The sequence below is a fragment of the Pezoporus occidentalis genome, unplaced genomic scaffold (genome assembly GCF_034315485.1).
Source record: "Pezoporus occidentalis ecotype Australia unplaced genomic scaffold, CSIRO_AGI_Poc_V1 ctg351, whole genome shotgun sequence".
Taxonomy (NCBI): Eukaryota; Metazoa; Chordata; class Aves; order Psittaciformes; family Psittacidae; genus Pezoporus; species Pezoporus occidentalis.
The window spans coordinates 114,210-129,140 of record NW_026915495.1 but is presented as its reverse complement, the minus strand read 5'-3'; the positions used below and the strand labels follow the sequence as shown (position 1 = coordinate 129,140).

At 56.2% G+C, this 14,931-nt stretch overlaps 2 protein-coding genes across 5 annotated transcripts; both read left to right on the top strand.

The window, feature by feature from the left end:
• The first annotated feature begins 277 nt into the window (after window positions 1–277).
• Window positions 278–6,000, top strand: TBL2 (transducin beta like 2). Of its 2 annotated transcripts, XM_062630457.1 has the most exons (7): window positions 278–436; window positions 531–661; window positions 755–939; window positions 1,927–2,078; window positions 4,138–4,264; window positions 4,970–5,122; window positions 5,449–6,000. In XM_062630457.1, the coding sequence occupies exons 1-7, from the start codon at window positions 304–306 to the stop codon at window positions 5,903–5,905; spliced, it is 1,338 nt and encodes a 445-aa protein (XP_062486441.1). In that variant the 5' UTR covers window positions 278–303; the 3' UTR covers window positions 5,906–6,000. The 2 variants fall into 2 exon arrangements, with proteins under 2 accessions (XP_062486441.1, XP_062486440.1); XM_062630456.1 differs by lacking the exon at window positions 278–436 and having other exon boundaries at window positions 793–939.
• A 470-nt stretch (window positions 6,001–6,470) lies between these two features.
• On the top strand, window positions 6,471–10,423 carry BCL7B (BAF chromatin remodeling complex subunit BCL7B). Of its 3 annotated transcripts, none has more exons than XM_062630446.1 (6): window positions 6,471–6,630; window positions 7,010–7,085; window positions 7,712–7,808; window positions 8,725–8,910; window positions 9,107–9,186; window positions 9,630–10,423. In XM_062630446.1, the coding sequence occupies exons 1-6, from the start codon at window positions 6,539–6,541 to the stop codon at window positions 9,720–9,722; spliced, it is 624 nt and encodes a 207-aa protein (XP_062486430.1). In that variant the 5' UTR covers window positions 6,471–6,538; the 3' UTR covers window positions 9,723–10,423. The 3 variants fall into 3 exon arrangements, with proteins under 3 accessions (XP_062486430.1, XP_062486431.1, XP_062486432.1); XM_062630447.1 differs by having other exon boundaries at window positions 6,473–6,630; window positions 8,740–8,910; XM_062630448.1 differs by having other exon boundaries at window positions 6,567–6,630; window positions 8,661–8,910.
• Window positions 10,424–14,931: the final 4,508 nt, after the last annotated feature.

The following is a 14,931-nucleotide window of genomic DNA, read 5'->3' as shown; positions in this document are numbered from 1 at the left end:
GGGCAGGGGCAGTGGCAGAGCACGGGCAGGGGCACGGGCACGGGCACGGGCAGGGGCAGGGGCACGGGCAGGGGCAGTGGCTGAGCACGGGCACGGGTAGGGGCACGGGCAGAGGCACGGGCAGAGGCAGGGGCAGGGGCACGGGCAGGGGCTGAGCACGGGCAGGCGCAGGGGCAGGGGCGGGGGCTGGTCCGGAGCGGGACGGTCCCACGCAGCCACCGCCAGGGGTCGCTCGCAGGGAGGGCGTGGCGCTGTGCGCATGCGCGCAGTGTCGCACCCCGCTGAGGTGGCGGTGGCGGGAAGATGGAGGCGGTGGCTGTGGGTGTGCTGGGGCTGCCCGGTGCTATCGCTCTGCTCCTCATCCTCATCCTCCTCCTGCTCGCGGCCGTGCTGCGCCGCGCCGGCCCGCGGGGGATGCCCGCCGCGTCCCCCCTCGGTGAGTACCGCAGGGACGGCGGGGGAAGCGGGGCTGGGCTGGCCGGGCCGGGCGGCGCTGACCCGGGCCCCGCCGGACCCTCCGCGCCCCACAGATTCCAAAGCGAACGGTGCGGCCGCCCCCCGGGCGGGGGAGCACCGGAAGGCGAAGCCGGCGGCGCGGGCCCGGCGGGACAAAGCACAGCAGCACAGTTTCACCCACCGGCTGCTGGTCGCCGCCCTCAAGGTACCGTGTGTGCCCGGTGCCGGTGCCCCGCCGGGCCCGGCGCCTCCTGCCCCGCAGGGCCTCTGCCCTGCGGTCACTGAGCCTTCTCTGTAGGGCCACAGTGGCAATGTTTCCTGCCTGGACTTCAGCAGCAACGGGAAGTACCTGGCGTCGTGCGCCGATGACCGCACGGTCCGGCTGTGGAGCACCCGCGACTTCGCGGCGCGTGAGCACCACTGCCTGCGTGCCAACATGGGGCTGGACCACGCCGAGCTCGTCCGCTTCAGCCCCGACTCACGGTATGGCCACACCTCATCCAGCCCTGGCACAGCAATCTCCTGGGGCATAGCGGCACCGGGACGTTATGGAATCGTAGCATAGGCACAGACTGGTTTGGGTTGGAAGGGACCTTAAAGCTCATCCAGTCCCAACCCCCTGCCACAGGAGCAGCTTGCTTCAAGCCCCTGTGTCCAGCCTGGCCTTGAACACTGCCAGGGATGGGGCAGCCACAGCTTCTCTGGGCACCCTGTGCCAGCGCCTCAGCACCCTCACAGAGAAGAGCTTCTGCCTAAGAGCTCATCTCAGTCTCCCCTCTGGCAGGTTAAAGCCATTCCCCTTGGCCTGTCAAAAGCTCCTCTCCTGCTTTCTTGTTGGTCTCTTTTGGTAATGGTAAGACGCTCTTAAGGTCTCCCCGGAGCTATGGCCATATCCTGTGTCTCCATGTCCTGTGGACAGAGGTGCCAGTCAGACAGCACAAACCTTGCTTACCATCAGTGATGTGTCCTCTGGGCTGCATGGAAGTGACCTCCCTCACAAGGACTCAGTGGTACTGCTGATTCGTGGCCCTCTCATGAAAGCAGCTATCACTTTAATGTGGTTCTCCAGGCAAATATCCTAGTGCCCAGCTTGCTGCACCCATGGAAGGGGCTTGTCAAAGTCATTTCCAGCATCCTGCAGCTGGGCTAGGCTGCTGAGCCTCGCTTGGGCTCAGGAGGGAGCTGACTGGGATCACCAGTGGAAAAGCATACCTTGGCATTTTGCAAGTGGCATTTCTTAGAGGAAGAGATCTCATTTCCAGATGTGGAGTAACAAGTCCTATTTTCCATTTAGTGTTGTAGTTTTGCTCACACAGAGAGAGAACTTGGTGCCCTTGTGAAGCACACAGCCTTTTATCTGCCAGTGCATCCTTTTCCTCAGGTGCCAGTGAGTGATCTGGTAGCTTCCCTGCTGTAGCCAAGGTGAACTGAGGCATCTCTAAATGGTTCAGAGTGTCTGTCCTTCCACAGGGCATTTGTCGTCTGGCTGGCGAGCAGCGAGACAATTCGTGTCTATAAAATGACCAAGAAGGATGACAGCAACTTCACCTTCACTGCAGCTGCTGGGGACTTCCCAAAGAAGCACAAAGCTCCCATCATCAACATAGGAGTTGCAGAGACAGGTACAGGAATGATCTGCTCACTTTTGGGGCTTGAGGTAGTATCATAAAACCACAGAATAGTTAGGGTTGGAAAGGACCTTAAGGCCATCTAGTTCCACACTCCCTGCCATGGGCAGGGACACCTCACACTAAACCAGGGCACCCAAGGCTCTGTCCAACCTGGCCTTGAACACTGCCAGGGATGGAGCATTCACAACCTCCCTGGGCAACCCATTCCAGTGCCTCACCACCCTAACAGGAAAGAATTTCCTCCTTATATGCAGTCTAAACTTCCCCTGTTTCAGTTTGAACCCATTACCCCTTGTCCTATCACTGCAGTCCCTAATGAAGAGTTCCTCCCCAGCATCCTTATAGGCCCCCTTCAGACACTGGAAGGCTGCTATGAGGTCTCCACGCAGCCTTCTGCAGGCTGAACAGCCCCAACTTCCTCAGCCTGTCTTCATATGGGAGGTGCTCCAGTCCCCTGATCATCCTTGTGGTCCTCCTCTGGACTTGTTCCAACAGTTCCATGTCCTTTTTATGTTGAGGACACCAGAACTGCACACAATGCTCCAGGTCCACAAGAGCAGAGCAGAGGGGCAGGATCACCTCCTTCGACCTGCTGGTCACGCTCCTTTTGATGCAGCCCAGGATACGGTTGCTTTCTGGGCTGCAAGTGCACACTGAAGCCGGCTCATGTTCATTTTCTCATCGACCAACACCCCCAAGTCCTTCTCCACAGGGCTGCTCTGAATCTCTTCTCTGCCCAACCTGTAGCTGTGCCTGGGATTGCTCTGACCCAGGTGTAGGACCTTGCACTTGTCATGGTTAATCTTCATGAGGTTGGCATGACCTCACATGAGCCCACCTCACAAGTGTGTCAAGGTTCCTCTGGATGGCATTCCTTCCCTCCAGGGTATCAACCGAACCACACAGCTCGGTGTCATCGGCAAACTTGGTGAGGGTGCACTCAATCCCACTGTCCACGTCAGCGACAAAGATGTTGAACAAGACCAGTCCCAATACCGATCCCTGAGCAACACCACTTGTTACTGGTCTCCAGCTGGACATTGAGCCATTGACCACAACTCAGCTTTTATGTCTCATGTACAGCAAGAGGTGTTGGGTTGGAAGTGTTGGAGTTTTTGGCATTCTCAAGGCTCATTTCTTCACCAGTACTTCATTCTCTGTAGTGTCTTAGGTGTCACTTTTTTGCCTTTATTTACTACCAGTTGACCTGAAAGATGTCCTTCTTGGACAGATTGTATTCCTGGAAGCACAGAACTACTCCAGTTTGCCCAGTCTCCTCATCTGCATTTTCAGGCACGCTGTTGCAGAGACGTCTGGTCTCACTATTGAGAGGCTCACTGTTCTCTGGCCCACCAGTCTGTCTTTAACCAGTCAAAAAGCTCTCTAGTGAGTTCGTATGGTCTATGTGAAACTTTTGGGATCTTCTAGAATGGGGTGGGAGGGAGTATGTGTTAATGGTGAGGGCTTGATGAGGCAGTGGACAGTTGGAAGTGGATGGCTGTGAGTTCACCTCTGTAATAGCAGAGCAGAGAACAGGTTAACTGAGACCTTTGTTCAGCTGTGACAGTGAAAACTGCATTTGCAAAAATAGCTGAAAGGTAAATCGGCAGCTCCCCCTCCAGGAGAGGGAAAAGTGGAGGCAAACAGAGGTCTAACTGCTGACCTGGCCAGTAAATTTGGACAAAGCAGTGTGGTTGTAGTCACCTACCTGCTGCAACCCACGACTTGAAAGTTGCATTTTAGCCACCTGGGGAAGACCAAGCAGCACGTTCCTGCTGTGGAACCAGTGAAGTGCCAAGCCCTGTGGGTGCAGGGTGAGGAGCATGCAGGGTCTCTGCATGCCCAAGGTGCTCCAAGGCATGACTGGGAGCCAAGGCTCTTTGCCTTGGCCTAGGGGATTGCCACTCCTTGACTTTTGGTGCCGATTTTGGTTTTCTTGACTGGGTGCAGGGAGGGGTCGCCCTGCTTGGGGACTGTCCTGGGCCTTTGGTGAGTCTGTGGTAGCATCACAGCTGGGAGCTCTCCTGATGTTTGCCTTTTCTTCCCCCAGGAAAGTTCATCATGACAGCTTCCAATGACACTACCATCATGATCTGGAGCCCAAAGGGTCAAGTCCTGGCCAGCATTAACACTAACCAGATGAGCAATGCTTACGCTGCAGTGTCACCCTGCGGGAGGTGAGGGGCAGGAGGTGTTCCAGGGTGGGAACAGGAGGATGCGTGTTCAGCTCATTGGCACTTGGCTGCTATTTTAATGTGATTTTCTGAGGGCTCCATATTTTTCAAAGGGATTCCAGCCCCTGGTAGCAGCCCTGCCGGAGCGCTGCCTCTCACCTGCCTAGCTCAGATGCTCAGTTGCCATTGTGCTTTGGTGCTGCTGTCCTGCTGACGATCTCCTGGGGAGCCAGGAGAGCAGCACTCTCCTCAGAGAGTGGAGATGGGACAACACAAATGGCGTGCACAAAGCAAACAGCATTTCCAACTTGTGTTTGTAACCTTTTAAAGGTTAATTATAAAATTAAGATTTTTATTACTGGGAGATTTATTTACGGGAAGATCTTGTTCTTCTCTCTGCCTCTAACTTGGTGCTGCAGGAGGACTTGTGTTCTGAGCTCACTGCATTTGGAGATCAGAACCGTTTAGGTTTTTTAGTTTGGCCTAATTCTGAAGTTCCTCTGGTTCCTGGGGGCATTCCCTTTCCCAGCCTGCTGTCACTGGGAAGTGTAAGCGTTTTTAGCTGATTCAAGCCATGGTTTGACTGTGGGCTCTGGATGGTTTTGCCTCCATGGAGCCTCGACTGCTCACCTCGATGCAGGGCGTACCCCTCAAGCCTGCGTTGCCTGGTAATGGATCCTCTGTGTCTCCACTTGTTTGTTCATGCAGGTTTGTGGCCTCCTGCGGCTTTACCCCTGACGTGAAGGTGTGGGAGGTGTGTTTTAGTAAGAACGGAGACTTCCGGGAGGTTGCCAGGGCTTTTGAGCTCAAAGGCCATGCTGCTGGCATACATTCCTTCTCCTTCTCCAATGACTCGAGGAGGTAAGGGCCTGTCACTGCTGCCTGAAGCAGCATGCTCTGCCCTTGGGACACATGAGCTCGCTGCTTCCACAACCTGTTAAGGGGGAGCAAGGCCCTGGGCACAGAGCCCCATAGGGCTTGTGCTGTCTGCCTCTTCCCCGTGGATTTTCTCCTGGACGTGTCTGCTCTCTCTGCTCTGGACAGAGGGCGAGAGCTGTGTGTCTGCACAGACTCACACTTCCCAAAAGAGCCCTCTCTCCACCGAGGATTCCTGCTGGGCAGGCATGGCTGGGGCAGGGATGCTGCCAGACTTCCTAGTGCTGACTGTATTCCTCTCCTGGCTGCAGGATGGCAACTCTTTCCAAGGATGGGACGTGGAAGTTCTGGGACACAGATGTGGAATATAAGAAGCAACAGGATCCCTACCTGCTGCTGACAGGGAAGTGTGAAGTGGCAGAGCCCTGCCGCATTGCCCTGTCCCCCAATGCTCATGTTGTTGCCATCTCCAGTGGCGCAGACATCGTGGTGTATAACACACGGAGAGGTGAAGAGGAGGAGCGCTTCACCGGTGTGCACGGGCAGGGCATCACAGACTTGGCTTTTGACACCAGCAGCCGCTACCTGGTGTCATGCGGGGACCGGGCCATCCGTGTCTTCCACAACACGGCTGGGCACAGAGCAGTGGTGGAAGAGATGGAGGCAATCCTGAAAAAAACTGGGAACAAAGCCACGCGGGAGCGCCTGGAGCAGCAGATCTCCAGTGCCCGACAGGCCCTGGCTGCCATCTATGGCAAGAAACACTGAAAGCCTGCCCATGGGCATCTGGCACTGCGTGCTGCCTGCGGGGACTGGGGGTTTTGATAACGCTGAACAGGCTGTAATAAAGGAGTTTGGTCAGAGCCGGCTTGCCCCTCGCCTGCTTCCTTGCTGTACTGACGGGATGGGGAGCAAGGGCGAGGACCTTGGGGTGCCGCGTGTGCTCCCTCTGCCACAGGCTTCTCCCGGTGCACCGCAGTGAGGGGTCAGAGGGGGCCGGGGGGGTTCTGGGCTTAGAAAAGAGGGTTTGGAGTTTATTTTGCTGCCCAAGCTCAAACGCTGATGCTAGCAGGGGGTTTCTGCTGCTGCCTGCATGCAGGCAGGGCTCCTGCAGCCGCGCCCTGCTGGGGGGATGCCCGGCCCCGGTACCCCCGGCCCCGGTACCCCCGGTCCCGCGCTGGGCGGGACGCGCCGCAAACGGAGCCACCTGCACAGGCTCAGCACATAAAGGGGCGGGGCGAACCGCGCATGCGTGCCTTACGTCACCGCGGTCCCTCCCCACCCGTCCTCGGGGCGTGGCGAGCGCGGTGACGCAGCACGCACGGTGCGGGGCGGGCTCGCGCATGCGCGGCTGTCGGCGGCGGGCGCGGCGGAGCCGGGGCTGCCGGGGCTGCGGGCGCCATGTCGGGCCGGTCGGTGCGCGCCGAGACCCGCAGCCGCGCCAAGGATGACATCAAGAAAGTGATGGCGGCCATCGAGCGCGTCCGCAGATGGTGAGAGGCGGGGCCGTGGGGGTGGGGCCTTCCCCGCGCGCAGCCAATCACCGCGCCACACGGCTGCCGGCGGAGGCGCCCCGGCAGCAAGTGTCCAATCACCGTGCTGCGTGGGTGAGCGGGCGGGACAGCGAGGCGGCAGCCAATTAGTTCGCCCGGTTTGCTCGGGAGCTGGGGGGGGACCGGAAGCGCCGGTGATGGACGGGCAGCAGGGCCAATCACAACGTGGTGTGCGGGGAAAGGGGGGCGGGGGCGGTACTGCTCTGGATTGGCGTTCCCCTGGGCCAATCGGAGAGCGGTGAGGGGGGCGTGGGAGGGGCTAGTGAGAGCTTGTGGCCGGGCGCCGTGGAGCCGCTGCCATTGCTGGCTTGTCCCGCAGGGAGAAGAAGTGGGTGACGGTGGGAGACACCTCGCTGCGGATATTCAAGTGGGTGCCGGTGGCGGACAGCAAGGAGGTGGGTACCGCGGGACCTCCTCTGGGGAGACCTCAGAGCAGCTCCTGTGCCTGAAGGGGCTGCAGGAAACCTGGGGAGGGGCTTGGGACAAGGGATGTAGGGACAGGCCAAGGGGAATGGCTTGAACCTGCCAGAGGGGAGACTGAGATGAGCTCTTAGGCAGAAGCTCTTCCCTGTGAGGGTGCTGAGGCGCTGGCACAGGGTGCCCAGAGAAGCTGTGGCTGCCCCATCCCTGGCAGTGTTCAAGGCCAGGTTGGACACAGGGGCTTGGAGCAAGGTGCTCCAGTGGAAGGTGTCCCTGCCCGTGGCAGGGGTTGGAGGTGAATGAGCTTTAAGGTCCCTTCCAACCTAAACCATTCCACGGTTCTATGACTTATTTTCATTCAGCAGTACTCTTGTGTCAGCTTCTTCTTTTGTTACTGACTGTGAACCTTCATAGCTGCAGTTTTGCTGCTCAGTTACGAAAGTGTGTAAAACGGAATAGCTTGCACAGGCACATCCCTGCAGGTTGCTGGGAGAGAGACAGGGAAGCAGCCTCTTCGGAGCAGTTTATGCACCTCTGCATACTCCTGCCAGCAATGGGCTCCTCTAACTTTGTGTTTCTGCTTTTCTTGTTTCTTCTCAAGAAAGAGAAATCCAAGTCAAGTAGCAGCAATGCCCGGGAACCCAATGGCTTCCCAGCTGACACCTCTGCCAACTCCTCTCTCCTCCTGGAGTTCCAAGGTGAGTGTGGCAGTGCCCCACTGCAGCTGGGGACAAAGTTTAAGGCCTTGGAGAAGCTGAGGTTGTGCTGATCCCCTTCTGTCCCTGCTGAGAAACTTAATTTTTGTTGTAAGAGGAAACTTTAACCAGCTGCTTCCCGTGGGAAGCTTCATGGGGAACCAGAGGAATGGTGATTCCCGTTCCCACTTTGCAGTCCGTTCTGGAGAGAAGCCAGCAGCTGCCTGCAGCTGAGTGGGCTGCTTCCAGCAGGGCCTTAGAATTAAAAGGTGGAGGACCTCTGTCACCTTGCTTTTGATCCTGGAGCGCTGCAGCCAGCATGAGCAGGCAGGGCTCTGGTGGAGCCAAGCAAGGCTCATGCAGTACATGGACTGCCTGCTGGAGTGAAGTATACACCTGAGCCTAGCCTTGCCCTCAGCAGTTCGTGTGACCAAGGAGAACTGCAGAGTGTGTTGGCACTTCCATTACATGGGCTGAGGGGGTTGGTGCTGGAGGTCTGCAGTTTGAGAACACTTGGCCTGGCAAAGGTGTGTGCCAGGACTGCCTGCCTGCTGGGAGGTGGGCGCTGCACATTGCTCCTGGCCTTAGTTTGCACCTTGCAGACAGAAGTGGTACAAAGCCCTGGTGGGTAGGCAAGGGTTTTCTGCCATCAACTGCCTGAGGCCCTCGCAAGCTGCAGGTGTGAGATTGGGCAGTGCCCGTGGCAGAGGCAGTCCCTGTGCCATTGGCTTGTTGTGTATCTGGTGCCGGCTGTGTTCTGGCGAGAGTCCTATGCTAGGCAGTTCTTCAGTGCTGGGTTGCAGCGAATCCTCTGTGTTCAAACTGCCTCTGACCGTGCCCTTCCTTCTCCCCAAGACCCGGCTCTCGGTGCCATCCTCAGCTGCCTGTGTCCCTGGGTCAAGGTGCTCTTCTTCACTAGGTGCTGTTTCTGCAGATGAGAACAGCAACCAGAGCTCGCTGTCAGATGTCTACCAGCTCAAGGTGGATAGCAGCCCCAACTCCAGCCCCAGCCCCCAGCAGAGCGAGTCCATGAGTCCTGCCCACACGTCCGACTTCCGCACGGATGACTCACAGCCACCTACACTGGGGCAGGAGACGCTGGAAGGTGGGTGCTGGCCTGGGAAAGGGGAAGAAAGGCAGCTGGGCCCCATCCTGCAGGAGCCATTGCTTGTCCAGTGGGCAGCTGAGATGTGGCTGGATGTGGACAGGAAAATGGGGACGGAGGTCTCCTCTCCTGGCTTATTACATAGCTGGATCTGCTATGCTCCTGGGCAATGGCATTAACCCCCTGTTTTCTCCAGAGCCCTCCCTGCCTTCCTCGGAAGTTGCAGATGAGCCTCCCACTCTTACAAAGGAAGAGCCGGTCCCTCTTGAGACTCAGGTAAGGAAAGGGGCATTGTAGCCATGTCCAAATACACACAGACCTGCTTTTGCCCTTTCACTGCCATGAGCAGAAACATCTCGATGGATTTGCTCTGCAGTGTCCAGTGTCCTCTGGGAGCTCCCCAAATCTCGTGGTGTTCTGAGCCATCTCCTGGCTTGGGTCATAGAATCCTAGAATGGTTTGGTTTGGAAAGGACCTTAAAGCTCACCCAGTTTCAACCCCCTGCCATGGGCAGCAACACCTTCCACTAGAGCAGGTTGGGTCAGGTGATAAAGCATGAAGAAAGGATGCAGTGGGGATGGTAAAACAGTGGCTCCAGGGCTGAAGTGGGTTCACACTCCTGGTGTCCAAAAGCTTCCTGATGGATGAGTCTGGGGTGTCCCCGCCGCGTGATGCAGCACGATGGGCAGCCGAGCCCCTGTGACCTCTGTCTCTTGCAGGTAACTGAAGAGGAGGAGGATTCCGGTGCGCCGCCCCTGAAGAGATTTTGTGCTGATCAGAACTCTGTGTGCCACACGGCCTCGGAGAGCTAGCCTGCCTGGCCGGGAGAGCGCCTTCGCCAGCCCCTCGCAGAGCCGCCCGGCCCCGCCTGCCCTGCCCTCGCCTGCGCTCCCGGGGCCCTGCCAGCACCCGCAGATTTGCCTCTATTTATTGGCTCCCTCTCCCTGCACCGAGCTGCCCCGGAGCCGGGGGGCCTCGGCGGGTGGCTGCATGCAGGGCTGTCCTGGGGCTCCCCACAGCCCTGCCGCACCGGTGGGTGCTCTTTACCTGCTTGTGCCTCCCCCCTGCCCGCCCTCCCCGGGGACGGGGGAGCCACCTCCCACCCGCCCGGAGCGATCTGGGGGGCCGGCCCCGCTGGGACGCTGTGCAATAACCCGCTCGTTTAAGCCATTGGTGTCAGGGGAGGCGGGGGCGCTCCCCCCCCATGGGGTAGGGACAGGGATGTTGCCACTCTGCCCTGCCCCCGCGGGACCACCTCTCCCCGGTGGGGCCTCCAGCCGCTCTCTGGTGCCCAGGGGACCCCGGTCCCGGTATTCACGTCCCGGGCGACGAAGGATGCCCAAGGTGCCCCGTGCCCCCGCCACCTCCTGTCCGTCCCCCCCTCCTGCCGCCACTGCATGTCCCGCCGAGTCTGTGATCGAGCCTGGCGAAGCCGAAGCGCGGCTGCGCGCGGAGTGAAACTTATTTTAGCACTGAATAGAATATTTTTAAAATTAAACTATTTGAAATAACAGTGCCCGGTGTCGGGGGGGCAGGGCCCGGGGGGCCGTGCTGAGCTGCTGTGTTCCCTCCAGGAGGGCAGCGCTGAGCACGGTGCTGTTGTCCCACTGGGCATGGCCCAGAGCCCTGCACAGGGCAGAGGTGGTTCTGCAGGTCTCAGCAGGCGCCCATCGTTAAATCGGCAGCAGGCACGAAGGCAGGATCACATCACAGAACCAGGGAGGGAAGTGGGTTCCCATCCCACGCTGCCAGTGCCTGTGGTATCTTGTTTTCTGCTGCTGGTATCTTTGTGAGCACTGTGGTGCTCTTACGGCTCTGGAGGTGGTATCGGGAGTCTGAGAGATCAGACAAACTGTAACCCAAATGAGCGGCCACTTCTCTTGCTGCTGGGAACACAGAGCCCAGCTTGCTCTTCAACACTTCACCTGCAATGCCCAGTGTTTCCACTGCAGTTGTGCGTGCAAGGCCTGGATTCCCTCCTTCTTCCCCTTGGTCACCTCTCCTTCTCCAGCCTTTCCCCTCTCCTGTCCCATTTTGATTTTTGATTCTTTTTGTGCATGTCATGGAATCATAGAATCCCAGCCTGGTTTGGGTTGGAAGGGACCTTAAAGCTCATCCAGCCCCAGCCCCTGCCATGGGCAGGGACCCCTTCCACTGGAGCACCTTGCTCCAAGCCCCTGTGTCCAACCTGGCCTTGAGCACTGCCAGGGATGGGGCAGCCACAGCTTCTCTGGGCACCCTGTGCCAGCGCCTCAGCACCCTCACAGAGAAGAGCTTCTGCCTAAGAGCTCATCTCAGTCTCCCCTCTGGCAGGTTAAAGCCATTCCCCTTGGCCTGTCCCTACAGGCCCTTGTCCCAAGCCCCTTTCCAGCTTTCCTGCAGCCCCTTTAGGCACTGGAGCTGCTCTAAGGTCTCCCCTTGAGGAGCCTTCTCCTGTCCACGCTGACCCAGCCCAGCTCTCTCAGCCTGGCTCCAGAGCAGAGCTGCTCCAGCATTTTGCATGATGGGCTTCAATAGTTATCTAATGATAACTATTAAATGAAAACAACATGCAAAAAAGCCAAATAAATCAGCTGAATTAAGATGACTTGTGGGTGTCTGCAGCAGTCCCAATTACTTGTGTGTTGTAGATGATTTTTATGTTCTGGTTGGTTAAATTGAGCATGGAAGCCTCAGCACGAGGTGTTTTGGTTTTCTTTCTCATGCTGCCATGTGTAAAGTGTTTCTAATCATGTATTGATTGCTTCAGGATCATGATGCACAGGTGAGAAGGGCAGGTGAGGGTTAATCTGAACACAAACTGGTCTGAGGTGGTGGTAGATAGTGGGAAAATAGTTTTAGGAGAGAGATCTGGAAAAAAGATCTCTTGTGATCCAGAAAAGATAACAAAAGATGCTACTTTTGTGTTTTTTCAAGAGGGACAAACTGATGGGTGGGAAGGTCCTGGATTTCAAAGAGACAATACATATTGAAGTTAAGAACTGTGCAAGGAATATCAGTCATCATAGAATCAAAGACTGGTTTGAGATGAAAGGGACCTTAAATTTCATCTAGGTCCACTTCCCTGCAATGGGCAGGGACACCTTCCACTAGAGCAGGTTGCTCCAAGCCCCGTCCAACCTGGCCTTGAAATAAGTCTAAGTAGTCTAACCAAAGAATTATTATTAGTCAAGATCTAGTTAGTACAAGTAAAGAACAAGACACAGAATGAACACCACTGTGAAAAATTGATGAGCATCATACCAGTTACTTGCACATTCCTTGTATCCCCACCAGTCGGGGTCCTGCTGTTTGGTGGCTCCACATCACAGTTAAGCACTGAACCCAGGATGCTCCAGTCTGCTGGGGGTTGTTAGGGCGACTCATCAGCCTCCCTGGCTCTTTTCTTGGCAGTACGTAGTTGGCCCCTGCAGGGCTACACACAAGAAGTTAATGCTTGCACCCTGCTCAGGATGATGGGAGCTTCAGGCTGGGACATGGGACAAAGGGAAGTTCAGCCCTGGCTGTGCAGGAGGGGAGAGCCTGGCCTGGAGGTTATGTTTAGGTGGAAGACTTCGGTCCTTTCAGAACCACTTGAGCTGTGAAAGCCACAATGGTTGCTGAACAACAGATACTCCCACCTGCAAGACCAGGGAACAGCAGCAGCCAAGGGCAGTGGGAATCCTACAGTGTTCCTGTGGAGCTGGGCTGTGGCTGTAGGTCAAGCTCTGACACACATGGGAGAGACATGGAATTCCAGGTCCCTGTACAGTACCAGGACCACTCCCATCTGTAGCAAACAGATGGTTTCTTATTAAACACAGCCCATGGATTATTTGTTTCCAAGTTCTGCCTTATGGGTGTCTGTGGGAATTGCTGATTTTTCTGTTTATTTTTATAATTTTGCTCCCTTTTCACGTGTGTTTTCAGGGTCACCCCCAGATGATGGATTTCCTGATCGTGTTTGGTGCAGGATATCCGATTGCTTGATGAGAATGTGGTTTTCAAAAGGAAGGTTGTGGCACAGTCACTGTAAGAGATGCACTAGGGTTTGTGTCTGTGTTGGGCATGGGCAGAGCTGTCATCTGAAACTGCACATTTGAGAGATGATTTGTGTTAATTTTTTTAATTGCTGTTATTATTTTGGAGCAGCACCAGGTTTAGCTTTGGGATGAGGTGTTATCCCACACATAGGCATCTATACGTCACAAGACTGATGATGCTCCTAGGTGCCTTTTCCCTTGCTATATACACTGTGCTTTACCAGCCAGGGGTGTAGGAGATGCTGCAAGTGGGCTTCTCCATCTGGTCCAACCACTGGTCTCCCACTGTGGCAGCAACATACCTGTCATAGGAACACATAAATAATGAGCTTGTACCCAGTTCCCAGAGAATTCCATCCTCTTTACATACAGCACAAGCCCTGCCCATTTTGCATGTTTGCAAAGTATATAACAAATGCACAATAATCATCTCAAGAAAGTTGTTGATATTGAAGGTACCACTGAGCTGAGCTCAGGACCAGATCCAGCATTCACTGTCTGCAGTGAGACTCCCACGGTCAGTGACTGCTGGATTGTGTTAGACCTTCAAGAGACAATGGCCTTAGTTTAACAGTCTATTAGGGCTGGTGCTGACGCCAAAACTACCCACCAGCCTTTCTCTGTTGCTGCCTCAGTATTGCGTGCACTGAGCCTGATGCAATCTGTGCTGGGAACCAGACCTTGGACTGGGGCCATCGAGACGAGGAGAACAGAAGCTAACATTTTTGGGGTAGAGGATTTCAGGCAGAGCAGATCTCCAGCCCTGCTCCTACCATATTCCCGCTTGTGTCAGCATGCAGGAGTCAGCCAGCCACCACAGGGACAGGGCACCTTGCATGGGGGAATCACAGCCCGGCACAGCACCCACGGAGCAGGTCCTGGCTGTGGCAGGCAGATGGACTGGCAGAAGTGCTGCTCACTGGGGAGAACAGGGAACCTGTCCTTCCCATGGGAGATCAGCCCCTTCCCTGGTGGCAGGACACCCCTGGGAACCTTGTGAGGGTATCCCCTGCATAAGAAGGGTGGGTCTGAGTCTCCTCTTAGGCTAGAGCCTCCTCCAAAGGGTGGCGGGGGCTGCGCAGCAATGCCTGTGCCCAGCCAGTCATCAGAATCGATGGTTCCACCAGGAAATCCTACAGCTGCACTGAGATAGGGGGGCTTGCAGGTTTAGCCAGTAGGCAGCAACGGCCTCCAAGCAAGAAACAGAGAAACAGAAGGCAGCCAAACAGATCTGTCTGCTCACATCTTCTTTTTATTTCCCATGTGCTTTCGGGGGGGCTGCTTTGGGTTGGTGGTTTGGTTCAGACATGGGAGCTGCCGGTCTGTGACACGTGCTGCTTCTAAAGTGGGAGCTTCCCAGAAGTGAAACACTGGGGTTGAGGAAACTCAGAATTTTCACCCTGAACAAAACTGGCCCCGTTGTGCCTGGAGCGAGTCAGGAGAACTGGAGCATGTCCTGGGTCTTCCTGCATTTCCTCCAGTCCACTCACCTGAGGGATTGTAGTCTCCAGTTTTCAGAACCAAACCCTCAGGAAGTGTTGACCAGCATGGTCTGTGATGCCGAGCAAATAGAGGATGTCATATTCTATCTAATGGAGAAAATCCTCAGAGAGCATCGCACAGGTCACCTGTGAGGTGCTGGAAGAGTTTAAACAGGCTGAGTGTGCCCATTCCGTGTCAGATAACTGCATGATAAAAGAAGCTACAGGAACATTTGCAATGGCAGAGTACATGACCAGGCAGTACAACAGCTACATCGAGCAAAGCACTGATGTCTGTGCAGCACAAAGCAGGCATCCCGGGTGTTGGAACTGGGGCTAAAGAGACAAGCAAGGAGAGGTTGGTCTTAGTGTAATGGAGAAAACACCATTGCTCTTGACAGCATCCGATGCACAAGTGCTAGTGCTGGCATGAGGGGTGGCAGGAATGTGCTTCCCACACAGAGACAGTGTGGGATTTCAGAGTGGCTGGAGGTCATCCCATCCAGCCCCTGCCCAGG